At 37.8% G+C, this 25,705-nt stretch overlaps 4 protein-coding genes across 6 annotated transcripts; 2 read left to right on the top strand and 2 right to left on the bottom strand.

Moving 5' to 3' along the window:
• The first annotated feature begins 889 nt into the window (after positions 1-889).
• On the top strand, positions 890-8,263 carry LOC131959258 (ras-related C3 botulinum toxin substrate 1-like). The gene is made up of 6 exons (XM_059324392.1): positions 890-1,258; positions 3,256-3,327; positions 3,446-3,563; positions 4,067-4,129; positions 5,665-5,824; positions 6,793-8,263. The coding sequence occupies exons 1-6, from the start codon at positions 1,224-1,226 to the stop codon at positions 6,921-6,923; spliced, it is 579 nt and encodes a 192-aa protein (XP_059180375.1). The 5' UTR covers positions 890-1,223; the 3' UTR covers positions 6,924-8,263.
• crym (crystallin, mu) lies at positions 7,306-14,263 on the bottom strand. Its single transcript, XM_059324391.1, has 8 exons — positions 13,976-14,263; positions 13,739-13,889; positions 11,515-11,577; positions 11,319-11,420; positions 10,145-10,328; positions 9,484-9,605; positions 9,279-9,363; positions 7,306-9,169 (listed from the first exon to the last, which is right to left on the bottom strand). Exons 1-8 carry the CDS (start codon positions 14,140-14,142, stop codon positions 9,096-9,098), a joined length of 948 nt encoding a protein of 315 aa, XP_059180374.1. The 5' UTR covers positions 14,143-14,263; the 3' UTR covers positions 7,306-9,095.
• Positions 14,264-16,041: 1,778 nt separating this feature from the next.
• snu13b (SNU13 homolog, small nuclear ribonucleoprotein b (U4/U6.U5)) lies at positions 16,042-17,373 on the bottom strand. Its single transcript, XM_059324856.1, has 3 exons — positions 17,172-17,373; positions 16,872-16,992; positions 16,042-16,506 (listed from the first exon to the last, which is right to left on the bottom strand). The coding sequence occupies exons 1-3, from the start codon at positions 17,172-17,174 to the stop codon at positions 16,244-16,246; spliced, it is 387 nt and encodes a 128-aa protein (XP_059180839.1). The 5' UTR covers positions 17,175-17,373; the 3' UTR covers positions 16,042-16,243.
• A 1,782-nt stretch (positions 17,374-19,155) lies between these two features.
• LOC131960081 (cytochrome b-c1 complex subunit 2, mitochondrial) lies at positions 19,156-25,705 on the top strand. 3 transcript variants are annotated; one of them, XM_059325311.1, is made up of 15 exons: positions 19,266-19,298; positions 20,978-21,010; positions 21,100-21,201; positions 21,467-21,616; positions 21,762-21,826; positions 21,924-21,980; positions 22,100-22,224; positions 22,536-22,633; positions 23,154-23,211; positions 23,336-23,431; positions 23,529-23,728; positions 23,859-23,939; positions 24,445-24,521; positions 25,068-25,221; positions 25,359-25,705. In XM_059325311.1, the coding sequence occupies exons 1-15, from the start codon at positions 19,266-19,268 to the stop codon at positions 25,440-25,442; spliced, it is 1,413 nt and encodes a 470-aa protein (XP_059181294.1). In that variant the 3' UTR covers positions 25,443-25,705. The 3 variants fall into 3 exon arrangements, with proteins under 3 accessions (XP_059181293.1, XP_059181292.1, XP_059181294.1); XM_059325310.1 differs by lacking the exon at positions 21,100-21,201 and having other exon boundaries at positions 19,156-19,298; positions 20,978-21,064; XM_059325309.1 differs by lacking the exon at positions 20,978-21,010 and having other exon boundaries at positions 19,217-19,298.

Below are 25,705 nucleotides of genomic sequence, written 5' to 3' on the forward strand. Positions count from 1 at the left end.
TTTAAGGAACTTAATGGAGGATCTTAAACTTGCAGATCCCCTATACCCCCTTTAACTGTTTATTGTATTCAATTTATTTGATTTCTCCTCTTTCTGTTGTGTTTGTGTTTGTTGCATGGTACTTGTCTGTTGTGTTAACCCTTTCGGGTTTGGGGCTATTTTGATGGGTTTTTGACTATTTTTTCTTCTGCCTGTATAAACAACTTAAAAAATGTTAATCATTCCATGCTGGTTTAATATTTTCCAGCACAACCTCACCTGATTATTATTTAGTCATTTTTTACTTACTGATCAACATTTTGAACACAAAATAACACACAAAAAACACACAAAAAAATTGCAAAAAACATACATAAAAAACACATAAAAACACAAGAAATCCACAAAAAATGACAAAACATAAAAACACAAAAAAATCCACAAAAACACACAAAAAATACAAAAAACAGGAAAAACACAGAACCCCCCCCCCCCCCCCCCACACACACACACAGACACAGAAAACACACATTAAAAAACACATACAAAAACACAAAAATTACACAAAAAACGTCAACAAAAAAGATTGCATTAAAAATGCTGAAAGCACACTGCAAAAGTCAATAAAATCTCTGCAAAAGCTTCAGTAATATGTTACTGAAGCTTTTTGCTGAAAAAGAATTAATGTGCTAAAAGCCAAAACTTTAGAGCGAAGCTGACAGCAGGGCTCGATGCTGCTCCGTTTTTACGTGGCAACGTCATGAGGTGTCATTCTCCGGCGCTTTTGTGGACTCTTAATGTTTGGTGTTGAGCTGTGTCACTTATGTTAAAAAGTGTGATGTGCCGTGTAGCAGCAGTTCCTGTAGCGGCCGCTAGGTGTCAGCGTTTGACCGGCCTGATCTGACCGGATGTGACTCGCAGGGATCTCGGAGCTGCAGCTTCCAAACTGTGGGCGTGTTTTTCCTCAGTCTTGCCTCCAGTCCAGAGTTTTTTTCCTGGGTGTTGCCTGCCTGGATTACAACTTTGGAGTTTCACCGGGTGTTGCAGAGAAGCAGAAAGAAGCCGGATAGTTTCTGTAACGCCAGCATTTATTAAGTTTTCTGGACCTCAGTCGAGCTCCTCTTCCTTTGTTGACGTTGTAGTTTTCTAAGGAGCTGTTTTATTTTAGCCGCCGTTAGCTTGCTAAGCTAACTGAGCTCTGACTGCTGTAACGTTGGCTGGGTTGCTAGCGAGAGAGGCATCCGATGCAGGCCATTAAGTGTGTGGTGGTGGGGGACGGGTAAGTTAAACCATCTTTTTTATCCTCATTTTGACCTCTAAAATGTCCCTATTCGCCCCCTATGGTGGCGGCTAAAAGCTACCATAGTTGCTTTGGTTGACCCAGTTACCAACAGTTGTCTAGCGGCTAACGAGGCTCTGATAACGAGCCAAGTTGAGCGACAGCTGTTGTTGTGCTGCTCTGCAGTCCAGCTGGGTCAGACAGATTTATCTGCATGCTCCGGTTAGGTGTGACTGAGTGGCTCACAGCGTGTCATTTATTAGACATGACGTAGGCTGCCAGCTAGCTACCTGATAGCTCGTCCTATATACAAGTTATTGGGTGGTTCACTGTTGAATGGACGTTGTATGTTTGTCATTATCCATACGGCCCCTTAAGGCCTTGAAACTACTTTCTTTTCCAACATTTTATGTATGGGATATCAAGATCACTACAAAACTACTTCTACCAAAAACTAAACTGAGGGATAAAAATATGGAAATTAAATTATCTTCATAGAGGCAGCGAGCTAATTGATTGATTGATTAATTGAAATGTTTATTTCGAACATGTAGATTTTTTAAAGACTATAAATAATCAAACCAACAAAATTTGAAAATTCAATCAGGTTAGAGAGGGAATCAAAAACACATCTAAGGTTACAGTAAATATAATCTGTACAATAAAAGTGCTTCATTTTTGGTCACAAACCAACAAATTCACCTATAACAGTGCAAAAACTTTAAAGATGTCTTAAAGAAGTATAAAGAATATTTCACTGGATTAAAAAAATGTCGTTTGTTGTCTATTATTTTGTTTCTGACCAACAGCAATGAAAAAACTAATATTTATATAAAAAACATTCATTCATTCATTACCATTAAATTTTAATTACATGGTGGAAAAGGGATGTGAATTTATCTAATCCCACTCTGTGTCCATGAATCTTTAACTAGGTTAGGATAACTTATAAATACATACATAAATGTATATTAAATATATATAAACATACAAATATACGTACTTCATAACCAGATATGTCCTGCAAAATATAATTTAATTTATCAACAATTTATCTTTACATATGATATCTTATATGTTGCTTTATATATGATATCTTATATATATATATATATATTTTTTTTTTTTTTGTAAACAATAAATAAATAAATACATGAAAAATCAATAACCATCATAACCACTTAGTGAATTTTAAAGCACTAATGGATCCCTGTACTAATGTCTGAGCTGGCAATGATATAGCAGTGTAATGCAGATGTGGTGAAGTGTCCTATTGAGATATTGTGATATACTGCTGTGTAGTCTGAATAACAAGCACATACTAACTCTAATACCTCTGATGTGTTTATCTGTATTTCTTTTTTTGTCTCTAAATTTACTTTAAACTGTTTTTAGTTCTTAGTTAAATGAGAAAACACTCAGTAATTTTCATTTGTCAAGTATTTAATTCACACTAGAGAAAGAAATGGGCTTTGACTGCGAGTCTCAGACACTGTTTTCTTCAGTCAAAGTTTAGTACTGACAAAGGCATATTTGCAATCCTGAACCAATAGTTATGGTGATGTTCCAAATTTTGCCTTCTTTTCCGATGTTTTATTGTTATTGTGAACATATGCTTTATCTTTTTAATAGGTAGTTTTATTTATTTGGGGAAATTAAAAGTAAATGCAAGAGACTGCAAACACCCAGTCCTGACATACAATTGAAATTGTCAAGGAAAAAAACCCCAAAACCTTAATTTGGAGATAACACCTCTTGTAGTTAGGCAGCACAGGTTAAACTAGGCTTGTCTGACTTGTTAAGATGACAGGTAAGACAGGTTCAACATGATATGCACTGACTGTGAAATTCTGGAGTGATTGCGAAACCAATACCACATATTTTGTGTGGTTTATTCTGTTTTTGTTTATTTATTATAATAATAATAATAATAATAACTGAATTGTTTTAAAGTCATTCAGTAAATCAATCTTTCCTCCTCTCCTTTCTGATCTCAGGGCTGTGGGTAAAACATGCCTGCTCATCAGCTACACTACCAATGCCTTCCCTGGAGAGTACATCCCCACAGTGTAAGTAACACACATGCCTCTCAGGAGCAGCTGTGATATAGAGATGGTCACTGATTTGTTGAGAAATGTATAACAGAATGTTTAATTTTGAAGCTAATCTCCACCTCTCTTCCCACAGCTTCGACAACTACTCTGCCAATGTGATGGTTGATGGGAAACCAGTAAACCTGGGCCTGTGGGACACAGCAGGACAGGAGGACTACGACAGGCTCAGGCCTCTGTCCTACCCACAAACAGTATGTACATGCATTCATGCAACAACTGCTCTTCTCAGACTGCTGCCGTGCACAGACTAGTATCAGCCAGACAATGTCAGCCTGAACACTGTTTTCACTTTGCCTGCATTGATTTGCAGTTATTCACTGGCCCGTTATGCTTAAGACAGAGTCTTTGCACTCAGCAGAGTAGTGCCTTGTATCCATAGTACCTATACACTGTCTCAAGGAAGTGAAAGAGAGCTCTTGTTTGCACTCTTTGTCCTGACAACAAGTCGGCCTCTGTGCCAAAGACTCACATCGAGCTGAAAGTGGGAGTCAGTGAAACCAGCAGCCCAGATTTGTTTAGTTTTGTGAACATTTTTGTTTTATTAGGTCAATATTGTATGCTATCTGTATGTCTTCAGTATCATAGTGTTGATTCATTTTAAAATGCAATTATTTTTGTCTCAGTTGTTACAGAAACCTCTCCACATTGCTTGTTAAGTTTTTAATGTTATATTATCATGTTTTTCCCTCCTCAGGATGTGTTCCTGATTTGCTTTTCTTTAGTCAGTCCAGCCTCCTTTGAAAACGTCCGTGCCAAGGTGAGAACAACCTGCTCTGTATCTCTACAGTTTGTCCCCTCTGCCAACGTTGGTAATATTAGGCCAACTTTGTTTTTTAAAGGAAATTTATGGTAATTACTGCTTGGGTGGAGGAATAGAAGAGGCACATCTGGGGTTTCAGACAGTAGATAATAACAACGTTTGACACAACTTTAAAACTAAAAGATTTGATTTGAAATTCTAACAAAATGCTTAAGTTGAGTGTAAAACATGACTGGAACAAATAATTCATTTATAACTCTGAAATTCAAATTCAAAATTCTTGGAACTCTATATTTAAATATATAAATATAACAAGTTAGAAAAATGTTTGTTTAATTTGTTTTAATGCAGCCAACAAAAACATTTTGGGGCAAAAAACAATTGTCAATATTGTTCCTCTGCAAATGCTCCATTATGTGTACAGAATACAGATTTGCATAAGGAGCATTGTATTGCTTTAAAAGTAATTCAGACATAATATTTAAACTGAAAGAGATTGTTTTGGATTCGTTGGGAGATTAACATGAATACATTTCATACATTGTAACTATAAAAATATTGATACACTTGAGTATCACAGTAATGTGTTATGTGATTCTTTAAACAGAGTTTTGGTTTACACTAATAGTTAACATGCAGTGATGCAAATGTGGATCCCACAAGTGAACTTTTCTTAAACGCAGACGTTCTTCATGATCCTGTGATCTCTACATTATGACAAATCGCATTATATAGCATTACATACTATTGCACTAGCCTGGCTAACACCAGACTAATCACAAATGAGTTTAGTCTGGAATCTGGAAATTTACGATCCTCCAGAGCCGTTTATTGGGCGCTACGAATGTCTATCAAAAGCATCTGTACGTAGCTCTTAGCCAGTCGTATCAGTTATACCAGATGACGTATGTAGAGCGACAGAAATTTATGTTTACATCATAGATGTATATATAAACAACATTTCTTATATATATCTATGGTTTACATAGCCAGACTAGCCCATCTCTACTTTGAGACTAAAATGCTCAATTCTGCTCACCGGCGTTACAGCAGCGAGTGGTAGTGGGGCTAGTTGGTAGATTAGGCTTTGGCAAGGCTAAAACATCCTTTTTGGTGGTGAAACAGGAGTTTAAAGTCAAACGTTGTGCTTCTTTTAAAATCAACTTTCGCTCTAAACTATTTAAACCGCCATCTACAGCGAGATCGAAGGAGAGTTTCGCGTCTGCTGCAGCCATGTTGGATCCGTTAGAAAACTACAAAAGCTTCCATCTGTCGAGTAGTATGTGTCATCGTCTTGCCGTCCCTCCCCGCTCTGTGATTGGATCCCTAAAACAGGGCTAAGAAACGGCTTTAGTTTCCAGACCCCTTGGCAGTTTGAAATGAAATTGAGCGTGCAAGGCAGTCTGGGTATACACAGGCTACTATTGCACTGTATTAAATCGTAACTCTTGTATCATGGGATGTATAGTATCTCCAGATTATTCCATCTACAAACTGCAGCCTGACTCTCTCCCCTCTCTCCTCCCCACCAGTGGTACCCTGAGGTGAGACACCACTGCCCCAACACGCCCATCATCCTGGTGGGCACCAAGCTGGACCTGAGAGACGACAAGGACACTATCGAAAAACTCAAGGAGAAGAAACTGTCCCCTATCATCTACCCTCAGGGCTTGGCCATGGCGAAAGAAATAAGTCAGTTGTAACACCACATATACACAGATAAAACTTTCTTCAAAATAAAAGCCCTCTGCTACTATCTACGCCTATGGCCACACTGTTAAATTAATAGAAAACACCTGCTAATTATCATTGTTTAAATGTTTGCTATATGCAGCAGTGGAATGTAACTAAGTACAATTACTGAAGTGCAATTTTGAGGTATATGTACTTTAGTTGAGTATTTTCATTTTATGTAACTTTATACTAAAACAATATAAAAACAACAACAACTATAAACAAAAACAAGATCAATTCAAGTGACATTTTTAACTTTATAGTAACAAATTAGCCCTATTTTTTACAAAATTAAAATGCTGCTTACATACAGTCATGGAAACAATTATTAGACCACCCTTTTTCTTCAATTTCTTGTTCATAAGAGTTTAATTTAAGAGGTGATATCTAACCATTTTCCATGCTTTTCTTGATAATAACCAAAATCATTATCAATAAAACCATGGAAAATGTCTAGATATTAGCTCTTAAATGAAACTCTTATGAGCAATTTTTGTGGTTATCAATATATTTGTCCAAACAAATTTACCTTTTGTTGTACCAGGCATTATAATGAACAAGACATTGAAGAAATCAAGGGTGGTGTAATAATTTATTCCGGTACTGTAAATGCATCAATACATATAATGTAAAAAATATATCTGGAATATATGAAACAATCTGAGTGGGTCCATTCTGCATAATGAGTACTTTTACTTTTGATACTTTAAGTACATTTTGATGCTGTTACTTTTGTACATTTACTGAAGCAAGTTTTGAATGCAATTTTACTTGGTGGAGTAATTCCACAGTGTGGTATTAGTACTTTTACTTGAATAAGGGATCATCTGAATACCTTTTCCACCACTTACTTTGTATGATAATGGCTTGGAAACAAAAACAAGCTGCTTTGCTGACTCGTTCCTCTCTTCGCTCTCGCCCACCAGGTTCAGTGAAGTATCTGGAGTGCTCCGCTTTGACGCAGCGCGGCCTTAAGACGGTGTTTGACGAAGCCATCAGGGCGGTCCTGTGCCCCCCGCCCATCAAGAAGAGGAAGAGGAAGTGCACATTATTGTAATGCAGAACCACAGGGAGGAGAAGAATAACGGCTGCAGTCAGAACTCGTCCTCTCAGAGGGAAGAAGATGATGGCTGGGTTCCCCACATATCTGTTCACCCCCTGTGTCCTTGCTTACATAGAAGCTCTGGTAGATCAGACTTCCATCTGAAAGGACTTAACAGATCCAAGCAGCACTTAATGTTTCTGTTTGCTTCCATATGTTCAGTCCTTTCAGATCAACAGGAATGAAGTGACTTTGCGAAGGCCTTGGGGAATGTGAGGGTGGGGGATTTGATTTTGGGGTTGACTAAGGAGAAAGAGGGAGGATTTTACAACAACAGGAAAAAAAAACATCCATGTCATTTTTCTCAGACATTGTGAAGAAACACTACTTGAATGTGATTTTACCATGAAATTACCGTAGATTTAAGAGAAGGAGGTCCTACATTGCACTCTTTTCCCTGCACACTAAGAGATTCCTGCTGCCTTGATGAAATTTTACTTTTTTTTTTTTTTAATTTTAATTTTAATTTTAGAAGCTCTAATTTCTCCTTTTTTTCACTGTTAGTTTCTTGTCAGCTGTGGCTGGCGGACCGTTTTTGTTTACATGTGTCATCTGACTAGACTGAGGTGTCGCCAAAACTCAGTCAACGGTCACTCTGTAGTCGCTCCATGAACACTAAAATGTCTCTACTTTTTAAATTTTGTTTTAATCTGTGCAAGATACGATCATGCAGAAAGGTTAACCCTGACATGACTGATAATTGTTGTAGCAGCTGCTAAAATAATAATTACTCCCTAGAATTAACGAGCATTTAAAACAGTCTCTGCTAGATAATTAACAGGTTATGACCTCGTTTTGTTCCTAAAAGCTTTCTAGATGAGTCCATTGCTCTCTTCTTGCTACGTGTTAAGCGAACACAGTATTTTGTGACTGATTGTCGGGCATGTGAAGGTGCATCGCAGCCAGTGTTGTCGTGCTGGTTCATATTCAATCTATCTGTGAAGTTTAAATCATTTGAAATTCTCAATAGAAGTTCTCGCTCATTTTGACCACATCTGTATGAAGTCTACAAGCCAGTGTATTTGCACTCGACGGTCGCAACTGATTTTAATGTCTGTCGTACAATGTGAGCAGTAACTATTCCTACCGCATTTTATTTTTAAAGGAACAATGATCAAATTGCATGGGCGCTCTGTGGAATGGCTGTAAATCTGGACTCATTTTATCAGTGTTTCAACAGCGCAGTGGAAGTGCACACCTGGATTTATTTTCTTGCTAAATGTGGTTTCATTTTCACCAAGTAATGTGCTGATTTTTTTTTTTTTTTTTAAAGCAAATAAATTCATCGAAAATGCTCCGTTGTATTTATATCTTCTTTCCAAACACTTATAACTTAAGGGAATTATAAGTAAGACTGCATGTAATGATTTTTGTTTACTCTATAGAATGTCAGAAAAAAAGGGAAGTATCATGTTTATATCAGTCAAAATTGCCTACCCAATCCATCTTTAGTGTCTTGCAAAATATACATAATGTAACAACACATATCTTTGCATGCCACTTTCTCAGAATGAGATTTTTCTCAAACTCTTTCATGGCTGTTTGACAGTATTTATTGATTTATTGCACCAAAATCACCAAAATTCCCTCTGAAAAAACGTTTCACTCTGAAATACCAACAAAATGAAACAATAACATGGCTTCATCATGTGTTATGTTCAGATTTATGTTCTGGAAGTGTACAAATATTTAATAAGATAATGAGTCATTTGCCTATTTAAACATTTCAGAAAAAAATACTGTCAGTGCAAGAAATCAACAGGAAGTTTCATTATATCTATTAATTAAAAGGTTTGTTCTATTCTCCTGTAGTGTAACTCCTGAAAGAAAAAAAACGCTGTTAAAAATTGTCAATGTCCAATCAGCATGTTATTATAGCATGTCGGCATGCTAACACATTAACTACTAACATTAGCATTAGCACAGCTTCTGTCAACTTAGGTTTCTTTAATCAATTATTTTTAACTATGATTTAACTATATGATTTATCGACTTACCATTTTGGCATTATGGCAAAATCGGAGTGAAAAATGTTATATTTATGTGCTGTCCTGTCTTACATTGACTTCATGTTAATAGGATTGTGTGCTTTAAAAGTCAAACAGAGGACTGAAATACATGTAATCTTCATTGTTGGCTGGCTTTGGCTTTCCATTGGTCAAACACCAGCTTAGCAGACACTGCATCTTCAACTCCCATTCCTGTTATTGCCACGAAAAACATAAACAATAATAAATCCAGTCTTAACATACTGACTTGGTAAGTACTTTTCACATAATATGGAGCAGGCTTACATCATGTTGTGCTTACCAAGGGATTTAAACACAGTTGTCTTCTCTCTGTGTGCAGGCTTTGTCCCATTAATAACATCTCCAATCTCTGCAAACACCTCCACCTGAGACAAGAGACCCGTATCATGTTTTATTCTACTTATATTCTGCCAAAAACACACACCTCAGTTATGTTCTTGAGTTTAAAAGAACCTGTCTCCTCATCGCTACAGTGACGGACTGACCCCAGAGAGGATGACGTCACCAGACTCGGCCATTGCTCCCTCCCGGCTGTCAGCGTACACCACCGCCTCCTTCATCAACACGTCATCCAGCTCCCGCCAGTTTGGCCTGCAGGCTCCCACCGCTGGAGAAGCACACATGGTGGGAAATACTCAGGGTCGATGTAAAAGTAGGGCTGGGCGATATATCAATATAAAAGATATAGCGATATATTTTTAAATGTGAAATGGAATTAGACCAAATCGCATATATCGATACAGTTTTAAAAAAAAATCTTTCTTTATATTTAAATGCTGCCCTTGCTAGGTTTTGTCATATTTAGTTCTTTTGTAATGTTCTTTATTCTTTTCTCATATAAATATATTTATTTCAGAAAAACATTGGCCTCTTTTATTTCATAGGATATTTTTATTTAATTTAAATGTGCACTTTATGGAGCTTTGATTTAAAAAAAAAAAAAAGGTACTCCTGTTGTTATACAGTATTTATGTTCACTTAAATAAACGGTTTCATTAAACTACTTGTGACATGTCTTATCTGACTTTGACTTTGACTGAACATTTTGCTCTCACTTTGCGATTAAAATATCAGGATATATATTGTCTATCGATATTCAACCTAAATATATCAGAATATGTGTTTGTGTTAATTAGTTCTTCTCACCTGCCACGTGTGCTCCTGGTTTCACCCACTGACCAAAGAGCACTGGCTCTGTACATCTGGTTACCGTCACTATAGCGTCTGCTCCCCTCACCGCTTCTTCCACTGAGGCACATGCCGTCACAGGACCGCTGACAGAGCGGCAAAACTCCTCTGCTTTCTGTTTTGTGCGGCTCCACACACGCACCTGTGGAGAAGATACAAAGGAAGTGTGACAGCTATTGAAAAACCTGCCATATTTATATTGAACAAGAAAACTAGGTAACGATTTATAATAAGGTCCTTGATAACCATTAATTAAGTAATAAGTAGTATAAGTATAAGTATAAGTAATAAGGCATTGTTCTCGCTTTAGATCCGGTAGTTGCAAAAAGCATAATTAACTTATAGTTAACTTGTAATAGATGAGCAATAAAGTATATTTTAATATCAATAAGCAAACAAAATAAGACTAATAAAGGCATGGCATAGACATAATGGGTGGGTCATGGGTGTTTGTAATGCCATTATTAACACTTATATAAGCTTATAAACCCAATAATGTTAATAAGCATCTTGTAAGGACTTACAAGGGCCTTATTACTTGTTAATTAATGGTTATTACAAGGACCTTAATATAAAGTGTTACCGAAAACTAATTTCAACAGTAATCAATCAGTTTACCCCAAGATATCTGAAGGAAGGTGGGTTTTACGGGTACCCACGAGTCTCCCCTTTACAGACATGCCCACTTTATGCTAATCACATGCAGTTTGAGGCAGAAAACACGCAGTTTTTCTCATGCAGTACAAATATGCTACTCTTACCTATTGTATTTGATTATTTCTGCATGCTGCACTTACTAAACAGTGTTGGAATTGTATAAATTGTGCATGACATGAAAGCTGAGATCCTTGTGGATTCAATGAGTCCAATTTTATTACTTTCATGTGTGATGGTGGTCGTTCTCATAATAGCCATTTCATTGCAGTGAGAGCATTTCTTGAGTCTTGAATTCTCTGTATAAAATGACCTGCTGTGACCTCTGGGATAACCACAAGCTCATGAAACTTCTGAGTTGGGAATCAATGAGTCACAAACTGAATTTTGTTCATCAAAAGTAGATTACATTGCCCTAAACTGATACATCCATGCTTCTTTTCTGTTGCGTACGTACAAGATATTGGTGTAATTGTACCTCTTTAAATGAGAACATTTCAGTGAAGACATTGTAATGACTCATGGCCTGTCTTCCTGTCCCCAAGATGGCCAACACCTCTGCTTCATGACGCATCAGCAGCTGCACGACAAAAAACACAACCAAGACTGTGTCAGAGTGACAGCAATAGTGTACGATTAGAAAAAAACCTTACCATACCTTAAAAAAAACAAACCTTAGCAGAGATGGCGGAAGCTGCAGCAGTTCTCATGCATGTGATCAGCTCTCCATCCATGACCTGCAGCCAGTGGAGCAGAAAGTAATCAGATTCCTTACTTAAGTACTAATACCACACTGCAGAAAAAAATAAAATTCTTGCATTCAAAATCTAACTTAATTATTTAATTTAATTATTTATTTCAAAGCATAAATATCTAAAAAACAAAAAAAAATAGTAAAAAGTACTTTTTCATTAAAAAAAAAAAAATCAATGTCATGTAAAACCATTTTTATGAAAAAAGAGTGAATTATCCTCATGATCTTTGAGAGGTAAAGAGCACCATTGCACTAAATATTTATTGAAACGGTTAGTAATGGAGTTATTAATTAAATCTAAACATTGTTTTTGGGGATTTTTTAGTTTCTGACACTTTTGGATAATTAAACAGGCCCCAGGTTATTGCTGTTCATGAAAAATGATCCTAACAGGAGGGTTAAGTTAAAGAACAAAACCATCAAATGTAGTAAAGGTATCAAAAGTAAAACTTTTCATTATGCAGAATGGAACCACTCAGAATGTTATATATATTCAAAATATATTATTGGATTATCATATCAATGCATTTATGTAATCAGCATTTTACTGTCGTCAAGGTAGGGATCATTTTGACTACTTAATATACTGTTATGTGGCTTAATTTATGAAAAATGTATAATTGATCACGTTTTTCATGTTAAATCTTTACCTGAAAAGTAACTAAAGCTGGCAGCTAAACACTGGTGGACGAAGTATTCTGATCCATTACTTAACTTAAAGTAGTAATACCACAATGTGAAATAACTCCACTACAAGTAAAAGTCCTGCATTTAAAACTTGAAAAAAGTTGTAAAAAGTACAATATTTGCCTCAAAATGCAGTGAAGTACCTCAAAATGTTACTTAAGTACAGTAATTGAGTAAATGTACTTAGTTACATTCCACTACTGCAGCTAAATGTAGTGGATAAGATGTAACAGTTCTTGAGTTCTTGAGTTATTTTCCGCAAGTATCTGCAGGTTGAAAAACATGTTTTACTGGCCTGACTGGGTGAGACAAACATGTTAACCCTCCGGGCTCTGAGCCTATTTTGGCCATTTTTGAATATTTCAGATTTTGCCCTTCATGTACCACATAAAAAATGTTTACTATACCCATATTTTTTATCCATTTTTTCTTCAACTATATGATCTGACAATTATTCTCTCACTTTAACCTACTTTATCAACATGTTGAGCCCAAAAATCATGAAATCCGAGTTGACAAATTATACTATTTACCACAATAAAAACCACAAATATGCTCAATGAACTGTTTTGGAACTTGAACATGTAAACATAGGATACACATATGAACATGTAAACATAGGATACACATATGAACATATAAAAAGGTAAAACATTTAAATATAATAAAACTATATACAAAAAAGTCCCATAAAAACATGTATATGTATAGGCTTTTTTTCCTTGTTAGCTGCAACTCTTCAAAACAAACTATGTGCAAAATTACACAGAGAGCTACACCAACGCTCAAATATTACTATCAAATTAAAACTATCATATCTTTGGTTTTACATGATCTAGGAATGTCAAAAAAAAAATTGGGAGAAAGTTTCAAGTATGCACTTTGGAGTGAAGTTGATAGCAGCACTCCATGTGACCTTAGTTTTTTTGTTAAACGTCACATGATCTGATCAGGACACCACCATAATAGACCCCAGAGCAGGGATGGGCAACTTAAATGCTGGAGGGGGCCACAGTTTTTAATTGACACTACCACAGGGCCACATATAGGACCGTGCACTTAACCAGATATGGTGAAACTGCAATTTTAAATATGTTTACAGTGCAGTAACTTAACATATTTCATGCTATGTGCATGAATAACAGCATAAATAGGAATACAAAAGGTTTGAAGCAAATAAAAAATAACCACTTACTGTGATTTCTTTTTTTTCAGTGCAATAACAGCAGACCAACATTAATTGCAAGAAGTAATTTTGTGCATTTTTACACTGCACTTTTAAGATTTCATGCTCAAATGCATCTAGTTGTACTGAGGACCACTTCAAGTGAGGGTGCGGGCCGTATGCGGTCCCCGGGCCTCCAGTTGCCCATCCCTGCCCCAGAGGGTTAAGAGTGGTTGTTTTTAATGCAGAGTTAATACAGCCAGTCATTTGTGCATGCATCAGTTGTACCCACAGCCGTTACATTCCCATGCTCTGGGTCTAGCAGCATCACTGTGGCTTGCGTTGCTGGTAAAGTTGAACCGTCCTCCCTTTTGTAGAAACACACGAACTTTGTGCACAGGACTCCGTCGTTCTCCATGTATGTTGGCATCACTCCCAGGAAGCTGTAAAGTAACCAAAGCAATAGCTACAGCTTGTTAATGTTTCATTCATTATATCTGCTCTTTAACTACGGTAAAGGCCTACCTACCCGCTGTGTTTCTGCAGGGGCAGGGTGGTGCGCACAGGCTGGATCACCTCCGCGCTGTCCCGTCTGGAGAATTTCCCCAACGCGTCCTCCAGACGGGGGACCAGCTCTCTGTAGCGCAACAGACCCGCCACTTCACGCTCCCATATGACAACCGGAGGACCTGCCATGGCTGCTGTGTCTGCGAACTAAGTGGGAAGAGTTTGGTCCAAAGTTCAAACCGCAGAGTTTATATCCGAGGTGCATTCAAGAGCAGTAAGGTATTTTAAACAGTGGGAGAGGAGGGGAGCAGCAACAGGAGGACGGGCTGTCAGAGTAAAAATCAGGGGCGGAGCAAGACGTTATAAACACCAATGATTTAGCTCAAACTAGGCATTGATTTAACCATGACTCAGGAAAGCTCAATAATGTCAGGCTACTATTCTAAAATCAAATACATTATTGATCACAGCACTCACATAAGAATATAGGACATGTAGAGCGCTAAAAAAATAATGTTTTAGATTTTAGAAAAATACATTAATAGCAAACACTGAACTAAGTGACATCTTAAGATCTCAATTTCTGTATTATTCACCGCGCTGTTCATGGCTTTGAAACAACAGTCAAGCAAGTGTCACATGTATTTTTATTTTTGCTCTACATATAGCTAGTTAATACACTAAAACAGTATGTGGGATTTTTTTAGTACGTTTGAAACCTTAGTATGTTGGTATATACTTTTAAGTTGACATATCACAGTATGAAAACACTGGACACGGTGCCTGTAATAATTATCCCACAATGATACAACAGCTCAATTGACATTGTGAATGTTTAGCTTACTCATCTTCTGGATTTGTGTCCATCCCAGAATATTCTAGGCTGTTCTAGCTGCAAATGAGGGATCCACAACAATATATATGGTCTTAATTATTTTTGAATTGATTAGGCCAAATAACTTTAACTTAGTTAACTTTAACTAACTGATTTCTTCAGGGAATAGCGTAGTACTTGTAATAGTGGTATAAGCCAACCCTTTTATCAAATCAATCAAATCAAAATTACTTTATCCCTGAGGGTAAATGCAGTTAGTCTGGTAACTCTGTTAGAATGAGACAGCCTGATGTCTGTAGGAGCGAAGGATCTTTTGTATCTCTCCGACCTGCAACAAAAAGAGAGGAACCATCCACTGCTGTTTTTTTGGTCCATAAAGGTTTTGTGTAGCAGATGATCTGGGTATTTCAGGATGGCCTTGAACATCTTGACAGGTCATCTCTCCACCACCTCCTCCAGTGTGTCCAACCTGGCTCCAACCACAGAACCAGCTCTTTAGACCAGTCTGTCCAACCGCCTTCATCTCTGTGTGTGATGCTGCCTCCCCAGCAGACTGCAGCATAAAACAACACACTACCACCACAGACTGATAAAACATCTGCAGCATCTTACTACAGATGTCCAGAGATCTGAGCTTCAAGAAGAAAAAGAGGCGGCTCTGCCCCTTTTTGTAGAGAGCGTCTGTGTTTAGGGACCAGTCCAACTCATTATCCAGGTAAACACCTAGATACTTAGAACTTGGCACCACCTCCATGTCCACCCCACAGCTATTCACTGGCTGAATTTATGACAATGTTTTTAAAAATGTAGGACAAAAAGAAATAATTCTAATAATTTGTAACCCTCTGGGAATGGCTGGACTAAATTATCTTAATATAGTTAAAACGAACTTTACCTTAACCAGCTGTGACAGTAAAATGCTTACATGTTGCTGCATCGGCATTAATACCACATATAAACACCAGCAACATGGCAATTTTCTGCTAAATAATACTTTTACTGATAATACTGTGTGTAATTGAATGAAGAACAAATGAGCACTTTAATATTGTTCAATTGGCCCTTTTCTGCTCCACTAAAGGATCCAATTACTTCTTCCACCAGAACTATCACTCATTATTAATAATGCATTTTAATCTAGTAGTTGGTCAATGTATTGTGTATTATAATGAAATGTACTCTAATCAAATACTTCAAGAGGAACCTCACAATCTGAATGAGATGAAACAATGAAATAAACAAAACACCAGGTATAATTAAAAAAAACATTTAATATGAATCAGGTGATGCCTTGGCAAACTGATACACTTATGCAATGTCCTAAAAAGTAAAAAAAAAAAAATCGTTCTTCTTGACAACTTTTTTTCAAATCAAACAGAAGACAATTACTTTCAATCTGGAATTTGTCTTCCCCTTTTTTCAAGAAGACTTTGTCACAGCAGTGCAACAGAAGAATCAGACGAGCAGTCTCTCAATAGCCAGCTGAACAGACTGAATCTGTGGTTTGAGCTGGGACCCCTCCTTTATGGTGACTGAGGTAGCGATGACGGGGCGCGACACCCCACAGGCCCGGCCCAGGGCCTGCTTGGAACGGACAAACACATACGGGACGTTCTTGTCCTCACAGAGCAGTGGCAGGTGGAGGATGATCTCCAGTGGTTCAGCATCAGCAGCCATCACAATAAACTCAGAGATGCCTCTGTTCAGGGTTTTAGTGGCTGTGGAAGAAGTAGATCACAATTAGTAAGCTGAAGAATCAGAAATATCTTCATTGTTATCATACTCAAGTACAATGAAATTGTGGATGCCTTATCTACATGCATTTCAAAAATATATATATACATACATAAAGTATAACAAAACAGAAAAATACAAGCAAGAAAGGCAAACAATAATAGCAGCTCACAAAAAAAAGATTGTAGATTCAACACCATTACATACACAGACTTGGGACCCAGCTGTGATTGTTAACATGGTCAGACCACGTTTCAGACTTCTCCGACAGCAGAATGATCAAAGCAACAGCTTGTACATTTGCCCACTCGCTAGCTGCTTTCTAGACCACACATTTAGGATCCCTCACCTTCATTAGCTCCCTTCCTCAGCTGTTTGTAGTTGGAGGCTTGCTGCACCAGGTCCAGGATGGTTTTGGACAGCGTGGCGTCGGCCAGCGGGTAGGCCTTTGGGTTCACCTGGGCTTCAGTCTGGTCACGGCACACAAAACAAGTACACCCACATTATTAACAAAAAGCATTATATATGAAGCGGATAAACATGAGGGTGTTGGGAGTTAAAAGTTAGTGTTAGTTCAATTTAGCACCTAGTTACTTTAGCTAACGTTAGCTAATAGTTAGCTAGTCGGTTAGCTTGCTATTTCACTCACCATTGTAAATGTTTTTTTCCGTATTCCGGCCCTCTCGGCGAAATGCTTCACGGAGGACTATTTTCTTTCACCTAGGTTAGAAAGGCAACAAGACGCACTGTTTGTGTAATGTAGATAATATGTTTGGGACTCTACTAACTCTCTGAGCTCTGTTGCATGCAGCCAGTCCAAACGTTCACCACACGTGTGAGGAAACCGCACATGCGCACTGGGTACACCAGCGAAAACGACAGGAAACGCTTTTTTCCCTTTCCTTTTTTCCATTTGCTGTTGTTGTTATTCTTAATTTGTTGTATGTCGTTGTTTGTGGTAGTATGGACAATAAAAAAGTATATATATATATATATATATAAATAAAATATATACGGAAATATACACAGAATAGTATTAAAACCAAAACATAAAACAGTCAGTGATTTGGGCAGTGTTACATGTATGTCATGCTGGTGTTAAACAGTATGACATTAATGTAGCACTGCCCAAATACTTTATATTTCCTCAATGTTATTTGTATTTGTGAGTGTGAAACAAATAAACAATGGTGGAATATAACTAAGTACATTTACTCAAGTACTGTACAACTTTAGGTTACTTGAACTTTACTTGAGTATTTCGATTTTTTGTGACTTTATACTTCTTCTCCATAACAGTTTGAGGCAAATATTGTACATTTTACTGCACTACATTTAGCTGCCAGCTTTAGTTACTTTTCAGGTGTGTGACTGGAAACAGAAATGTGAAAAGTAGCTAATTTCAAAAAGCTTATTTTTTGTTATGAGGCTAAATTTAAACCCATTTAACAATTCTAATCTGTAATAGGGAACTGAACAAATTAAAGTCACAATTATGATATGTGTTATGGAGATGCAGACAAAAGGACAAATGGTTATTTGTTTTTATTTATTATTAATTTATTCTTATTTTGTTATTTAAAAACAAATCGGAAAAATAATTTATTGTTAAACAGCACTATTAATGTCACAATTTTGATACATGTTGTGGAGATGCAAAGATAAAGGCAAATTTATGTTTCTGTAAGCAGAAAATGTGTCTAGTTTTTTATTTAAAATAAGAAATATTATAAACATAAATACCATAAACACCCAATGTATCGTATGTGTCCCATTACAGATCTCTGACATTTAGGGGTATATTTTTTTTTAAAAACATCATAAATGTGTTCTATGTGGTTCACTTGGTCTGTGGTATATCCCCAAGTAAGTAAGTAAGTAAGTAAGTAAGTAACTAAGTAAGTAAGTAATAAGTACGTTTTTAATGCATGACTTTTACTTGTACTGGATTAATTTTACAGTGTCATAATCAGTGGCAGTTCTAGACCAATTTTTCTGTGGGGGCCGAGGAGGGGCCAGTGTTTTATCAGAGGGGCATATTTAACAACTGCAAAGATGACATTTAAGCATTCAAAACTTTTATTTTACCTTGTTTAAAAATTGCATTTAAATATATTTGGAAGATACAAATACATTGATTGAAACAATCAGACTTACCAACAAGAACAGGTTTTTTTGTACGGCAATGATATTTCTCATCTTTGTGCACAATTACTTTTTTTTTTTTTGAAAGTGCAGTACAGTCAGAATGATGTTTTTTTTTTTTTAAATATACACAAGCTCTTATTGCTTTTATTTAACTACACAATGTACATATTTTGGGTTCCTTTTGTGTATAATGCAATATTGTTTGAAGAAAAAATAGGTAAGAATTGTTCCGTCATTCATCGTTTTAAATTTATAATTTTATTATTAATTTGACACAGGGGCCACAGCAGGGGCCAAGGGCTTCTTCACAGGGGCAGTGGCCCCTGTAGGCCCCTGTGTAGAACCGCCACTGGTCATAATACTACTTTTACTCAAGTAAGAGATTTGCATACTTTTCCACCACTGCAATTAAACACACACATATATAGACCTATGATATAGACAGAGAGCTCTCTTCCTCTCCGGGTCAGCAGGGGGCGCTCCTTCATTGGCTTAACGAGACTTTTCAGAGTGAGGAAGGCGCAGGGCATTCTGGGTAGGACACTCTGATGCCGGCCATATTGCTCCATCGTCCTGAGTGAAGGAGAGAGAGGAGATGAAGGGGATTCGGGGAATTAGTCAGCTCTCGGTGAGGACTTTGCTATCTTATCCTGTATATTTGTGTTGCGGGGCAACTGAAAACACAACAGCAGTGTGTTTCATTCATTCTCTGTGTGATTGTCGGGCCGTGTAAAAGGTCAGGGTCGTGTCGGGACAAGGTGTGATGAAGAGCAGAGGAGGCTAGTCGTGACTTCACCAGCACTAGCGTTAACCCAACTCACACCGTCACACAATAAACTCCACACAGATCCACTCGGTATACATTAAAACTTCCTAATTTACCCAAGTCCGGGTCTGTGAAGGGAAAGCCAGCATCTTTTAGACCCGATTCAGCATCTCCTCAACTGTTGTTGACGTTAGCTTTACTGCTCGCTTACCTTAACGTTACATAATTACCGTACAAGTATATTATCACCGATTATATCCAACTGTATTATCATTTAGATGTTATACAGCATACTCATTAACCCAAAGAAAAATGTGCTGTCTACTGTAACAGCACAAGCCTCATGTGGTGATAAAACATGACACCCAAGCTCAACAATCAGCAGTAAGGTTAGGTTTTTTTTTTTTTCATATTTCATGGTGAAGTGGCCCTTAAAGGCCTTTTATGTGCTGTTTGAAATTGTAATATAGAACCAAAATTATATCTGTCTGGCATTTGCTGTCAAAGTCAGAAATATTTGCACTCAATGGACAGTTCACCCAAATTAATAGATATATTTTATACAAAAAACAACAACACATCGTTATTCCCTTTTAGCTGTACTGCTGTTCTTAATCTACATTGTTTTGTTGTGAGCTGCTGACTGTTGTTTGCTCTCTCTTAAATGTAATGGAAGTAAATGGCACTCAGCTTGTGGTGCTCAAAGTGGCAAAAAAACAACAAAAGTTAAAACAACCCAAAAACATATGACTCAATAGAAAAGGTTTAATTTCCAGGAGGTGTGACTCGGTCATTCAAGGTAACCCACATACCTTGTTGTGAGTAGTAGAAACGTGTATAGTTCAAGACAAGGTCAGTGAATTATTTTTAGTAACCGGGACAAGATTTCTGCAAAGAGACTTGGCTGTTGAGTTTTTTCAAATGTATATTTGCCGCTATATGCCCAAGCTGGGTGAAAGGGGAAACACACAATTACACAATCTAGGTTGAGAAATAGCACTACAGGTAAAACGAAAAGTATGCTGTCTAAATTTAGGATGAAAGACCACAATGACCATGTAGTAGCTGTTCTTGAGCTTTCATAATACATGATCTTCCTCAGCTGATAGTTGCCCACTGTCATGGAGTTATAGATGTTTCTGAACAATTGATAGACTTCTCAGTCCCATCCTTGTTGGCTTGAAATTCAAAAACTCAAAAGACTTTGAGGTGAGAGTATTTTTCTCAAATATCTAAAATAATTTCATGAGCAATTACATATATTAGGTTTAAGTATAGTCTATGGTAACAGCTGTAACAAAAAGTATTGGACGACACAAAATAGTTAAACAGCAGCACAGGGCGCCTAGCTATACTACATGCATTAATAAATTATTATGCGTGTGAGAAGCTTAAATCATGTCAAAAAATATAACTACAGATCCCATCATTTCACATTCACGTCTAAATTCCCTCCTCCCCAAACTGCCTTTGCATCAGTCAGCAAGCCAGCGACACGTTAGTTGTAATGTCCCGCCTTCCTATGTTCTCTACTTTTCCAGACGAGGCTTTACGCGGCTCAGGCTGCCCGTAAGGTGGAGTTCACTGCGGCCGCCGAACCCGTAAAGTTTCAGCCGCAGGATGTGCAGGTCAGTGGTTGTTGACTTGTGTTTCTTCTCCACAGAGACGTTTCCATGTGGCGGCCAGAACGGGCCAGTCCCTTGCTAAGCCCCTGGCTGGCGTCAAGCTCTCTCCAGGGGCTGCCCACTCATTCCAGGATGTCCATGTATGTTGGGGAGTGATGAGGACGGGTTGGCTGGGTCCAGACTGTCTGGTTTTGGGTCTGAGAATAAAGAGTTTAGCTGGACATGTTGCTCATGTTTTATGCTTTAGTTGTCTTCTTATTATGTTGAGTGTAAATGTCAAATCATATTCCTAAATGCCCAAACAGTCTTAGATGACACAGTTAAATTGAGCCTTACTGGCTGAAATGTTTAATTAAATGCCTATGTATGGAAATCAACCTAAAGAACATCTTCGTATGTGTTCAGGTGACCAGACTGCCTAGTGGACTGGTGATTGCCTCCCTGGAGAACTATTCCCCAGCCTCCAAGATCGGAGTTTTTGTCAAGGCTGGCTGTCGATATGAGACCCCTGATAACCAGGGGGTCACCCACCTGCTCCGGCTGGCCTCCAGCCTGGTATGATACTGCACAATTTGCTACAGTTTCACACAAATATTGATCATTTTGTAATTATGTAGTTGTTTCTCTCCCAGTTTTAACACAGTGTTATAGCCACAAATCACAAGAGCGAGAATGTAACACAAGTTTTCTACTTTTCCAGACAACCAAAGGAGCGTCTTCTTTCAAGATATGCCGTGGTGTTGAGGCAGTGGGAGGCAGCTTGAGGTTAGTAACCTCCAAGAAAGGTCACAAGAAACCACTGAATATTAGTTTTTTTCCTTGATCAGTATTCTTATTTCAATATCTGTCTGTTTCTCTGCAGTGTGACTTCATCCAGAGAGAACATGATGTACAGCGTTGACTGCTTGAGAGATGACATGTGAGTCTTTGAATAATCTCAACATTGTGACTGAAACTACAAAAGTCAAACATGGAATGGAATGAAACAGAGCTGAAGGGTGAAGAGGATGGATGTCACTTTTCATTATTTGTCTGCAGTGATACAGTGATGGAGTATTTGATCAACGTCACAACAGCCCCAGAGTTCCGGCCATGGGAGGTGTCAGACCTCACGGCCAGAGTGAAGCGGGACAAGGCAGAGGCTGCACAAAGTGCTCAAATAGGTGGGCCTTTTTATTTCTCTTTTTAATGCGTGCACAAGCCCTGTTCAGACCTGGCAGTACAATGAATCTTAGGTTGGATCACACGTGGACAGCTCTGTTCACAAGGCATTAGAAAGCTTCTCCACCTGCTTCTGGAATGACCAATTCTGGGTCTTACTCCCCGAATGAATATGCATATAAACACATAGTATAAACATTGCTTATACGACAAACAGGCAGATAAAATTATTTAATATTAAGAGGACATCCAAAATGTTAACTTTAAGTTAAGAGAACTGCCTCCTGATCATGCCTCTTTCTGTCTTTTCCAGGTGTGCTCGAAGGTCTGCATCAAGCTGCCTACAAGAACGCTCTGTCTAACTCCCTGTACTGTCCTGACCACATGGTTGGCAACATCGAGTCTGGCCATGTAAGTATTTTTCCAGTGTTTATTCTTTAACACTTACTGTGTAAACAAACCCATTTAAATCTTTCTTTTTTTTTTTAAATTTTTTATTTTTATTTTGTGATAGCATTATCATACAGTGCTTACTTTCAGACAATATACAATAGTATTTCTGCCACTCACAATCAAGGTTTTTTGTTTACGAAACAAAAAACAAGATACAGAAAGTTACACGTATTACATTTGAGAACTTTGAACAAACTGGGAAAGGTAGACATATGTAAAAGAGCAAATAGAAAAAAGAAAAAGAAATTATCCACCATGGAGTTTCAAAATGAAATATAAGTAATACAAACTAATCATTAGACCCAATAAAACATAGTACAATGTTACAGTACAAAACAGCATTACAGGGTCATCCTTACAGTACTTCTGTCTGTTCCACATTAACATATTCAACCCACTTGGACCACAGTTTAACACATTTATCTTTCTGAAGGCGAAGGGACATTTAAATCTTTCTAATATTTGTATTTTTCTCCAGCTGCACCAGTTCGTCCAGAACAACTTCACAAGCGCAAGAATGGCTCTTGTTGGACTTGGTAAGAGTCATTACTCCTTTTATTTATCATCCCTAAAGAACTTCTTTGTATGAAGCTATTGATGGGATTTTACATTTAATTAAATACCCAGTGTTTTATTTAATGTATGATTATGTTCTTTAAGGTGTGGACCATGCGGTGCTGAAGCAAGTTGGAGAGCAATTCCTCAACATCCGCAGCGGGGCGGGCACCACAGGGGCCAAGGCTCAGTATCGTGGAGGTGAGCTGAAAAATCTGCATGTTGGTTGCACACCAGTGTGTTGCGACATCTTGATTTTTTTTGTTGTTGTTTTAAATCACCCTGAATTCCTCTCTAGGTGAGATTCGCATGCCCGGCATCAGCAGTCTGGTCCACTCAGCAGTGGTGAGCCAGTCAGCAGCAGCAGGGAGCAGCGAGGCTCTGGCCTTCAGTGTGCTGCAGCATTTACTGGGAGCTGGTCTGCATGTCAAGAGGGGCACATGCGCCTCCAGCAAACTGGTCCAGGGTGTTGCCAAGGCAACTGCTGACCCCTTTGATGTGAGTGGTTGTCAGGTTTTAATTTAAACTTTTAAAACGGTTCATACACCAGGGCTTTGACTGACTTAAATCATAATTTCAACAGTTCCTGGAAACCCATTTCCTCATTTCTGTTTTTTTTCCTCAACAGGTCAGTGCTTTTAATTCCAGCTACTCTGACTCCGGTCTGTTTGGGGTCTACACCATTTCCCAGCCTGCAGTTGCTGGTGATGTGAGTATCCCATAGTCATGAAAACCTTGACAACACTTGAGTTTTAATGGGGTTTTTTCAAGGTTTGAAACATTCTTTAATTTTGATAAAGTGCTTGGAACTGCCTGAAACTTGGTCTATATAGGATGTCCACATTTTTAAATCTGAAAGCTGGTTGTGTTTTCCTTTTTAATTGGTTAACTTGTAGAAAGCAGTCATGAAACATAATTTTGGTTTATAGCTCAATAACATCTATTTTAATGTAATGAACAGTGTTAGATAATCAGTATACTGCATGTACTATGTGTAAATAATAAATATCTAAATTACTACAGTTGTTTAAATGCTAGAAAAGCTTTAAAATGCAGCTTGAGAATGCTTGAAAAATGCTTGAATTTGTCTTTGGGAAAGGTCTAGTCTTTTCATCAACACAAAATGTTCCCAGCTGCTTTCTCTGTTTAAAAGAAGTAAAACTGGAAACCTTGATATGTCTTGATATAAAACATGGCCTCCTCTGTCTCTCCAGGTGATTAGGGCGGCTCTTGCTGAAGTGAAGGCCGTCGCTGATGGTGGAGTCACAGCTGCTGACCTCACTCGGGCCAAGTAAGACATACAGACAGAATCTACGTAGCAGTAAAGGCCACCAAAATGTGCTCAGTGGTGAAGGATTATGTGGATGAGATGAAGCCATTTTAGTATATTTGCCTATTTGCTTTCTTGTCTAGAGTTAGATAGGAGATCCAAAACCTCTTATAAAGGAAATATTTTTGCTTAGCTTAGCAAAAAGACAGAACAGAGGGAAACTGCTATCCTGGGTCCGTCCAAAAATAACAAAGAATAATACTGCAAAAAGCCTTGTTAAAAGTCAAATTATTGCTGTTACACATGGTTTCTCCAACGGATTAAAGAATCAGTTTATAATGTTAATTAGTGAGCTTTAGTGATGCTGGTGGGAAGAATTAGTTTCTCCACTTTTCACATTTTCACTATTATTTAAACATATTTATTTAACTGTAAAAAAAAAAAAGCTAAACTGAACAACCATTTAATTTCCCTCTCATACTTCACATTCAGAAAAAAATGCATAAAGTTAAAAGTTTCCCTCTAATTTGTATTATTATAGTTTCTGATGAGCTTTTCTCCCTGCAGGGCGCAGCTGAAGGGGCAGTTCCTGATGTCTCTGGAGACTTCAGAGGGTCTGCTGGAGGCCATGGGCTCTCAGGCTCTGGCCGAGGGAACATACAGCTCCGCTGAGGAAGTCTCCAAAAAGATTGACAACGTCTCCTTGACTGATGTCGCCAATGTAAGACGTTTGGTTCTTGTCAGGATGTGACATAGTTAGATTATTAAATTTACCTCAGTTAGTTTTTCTTTTATTGTCTGAAAAATGTTTTTTGTTTGCAATATCAGTAATCTTGACGTTTTGCTGTTTATTTGCAGGCTGCCAAGACATTTGTGACCGGTAAGAAGACTATGGCATCCAGCGGCAACCTCATAAAAACACCCTTCGTGGATGAGATCTAAAGCCCTCCTCGTCACCTCGTACTGTACCTCTGAAGGAAAAGCAGAATTTGTTTCCCCTACATTTTGACAAAAGCAACTCAGAGGTCCTCGATGCTATTGTTCTGAGGGATATAATGTCATAACACCACGGGGTATTTATCGGTGCTGTAACGGTGTAATTTCAGGTGATGCTGCTCTGCCGCATCACAATGTTGTGCTCCACTCATCTGTCCACATTGACTGTATAGCTGATGTAAAATACTGAATAAATTCTATCTACCTTA

The sequence above is a fragment of the Centropristis striata genome, chromosome 21, assembly GCF_030273125.1.
Source record: "Centropristis striata isolate RG_2023a ecotype Rhode Island chromosome 21, C.striata_1.0, whole genome shotgun sequence".
In the NCBI taxonomy this organism is placed as follows: domain Eukaryota; kingdom Metazoa; phylum Chordata; class Actinopteri; order Perciformes; family Serranidae; genus Centropristis; species Centropristis striata.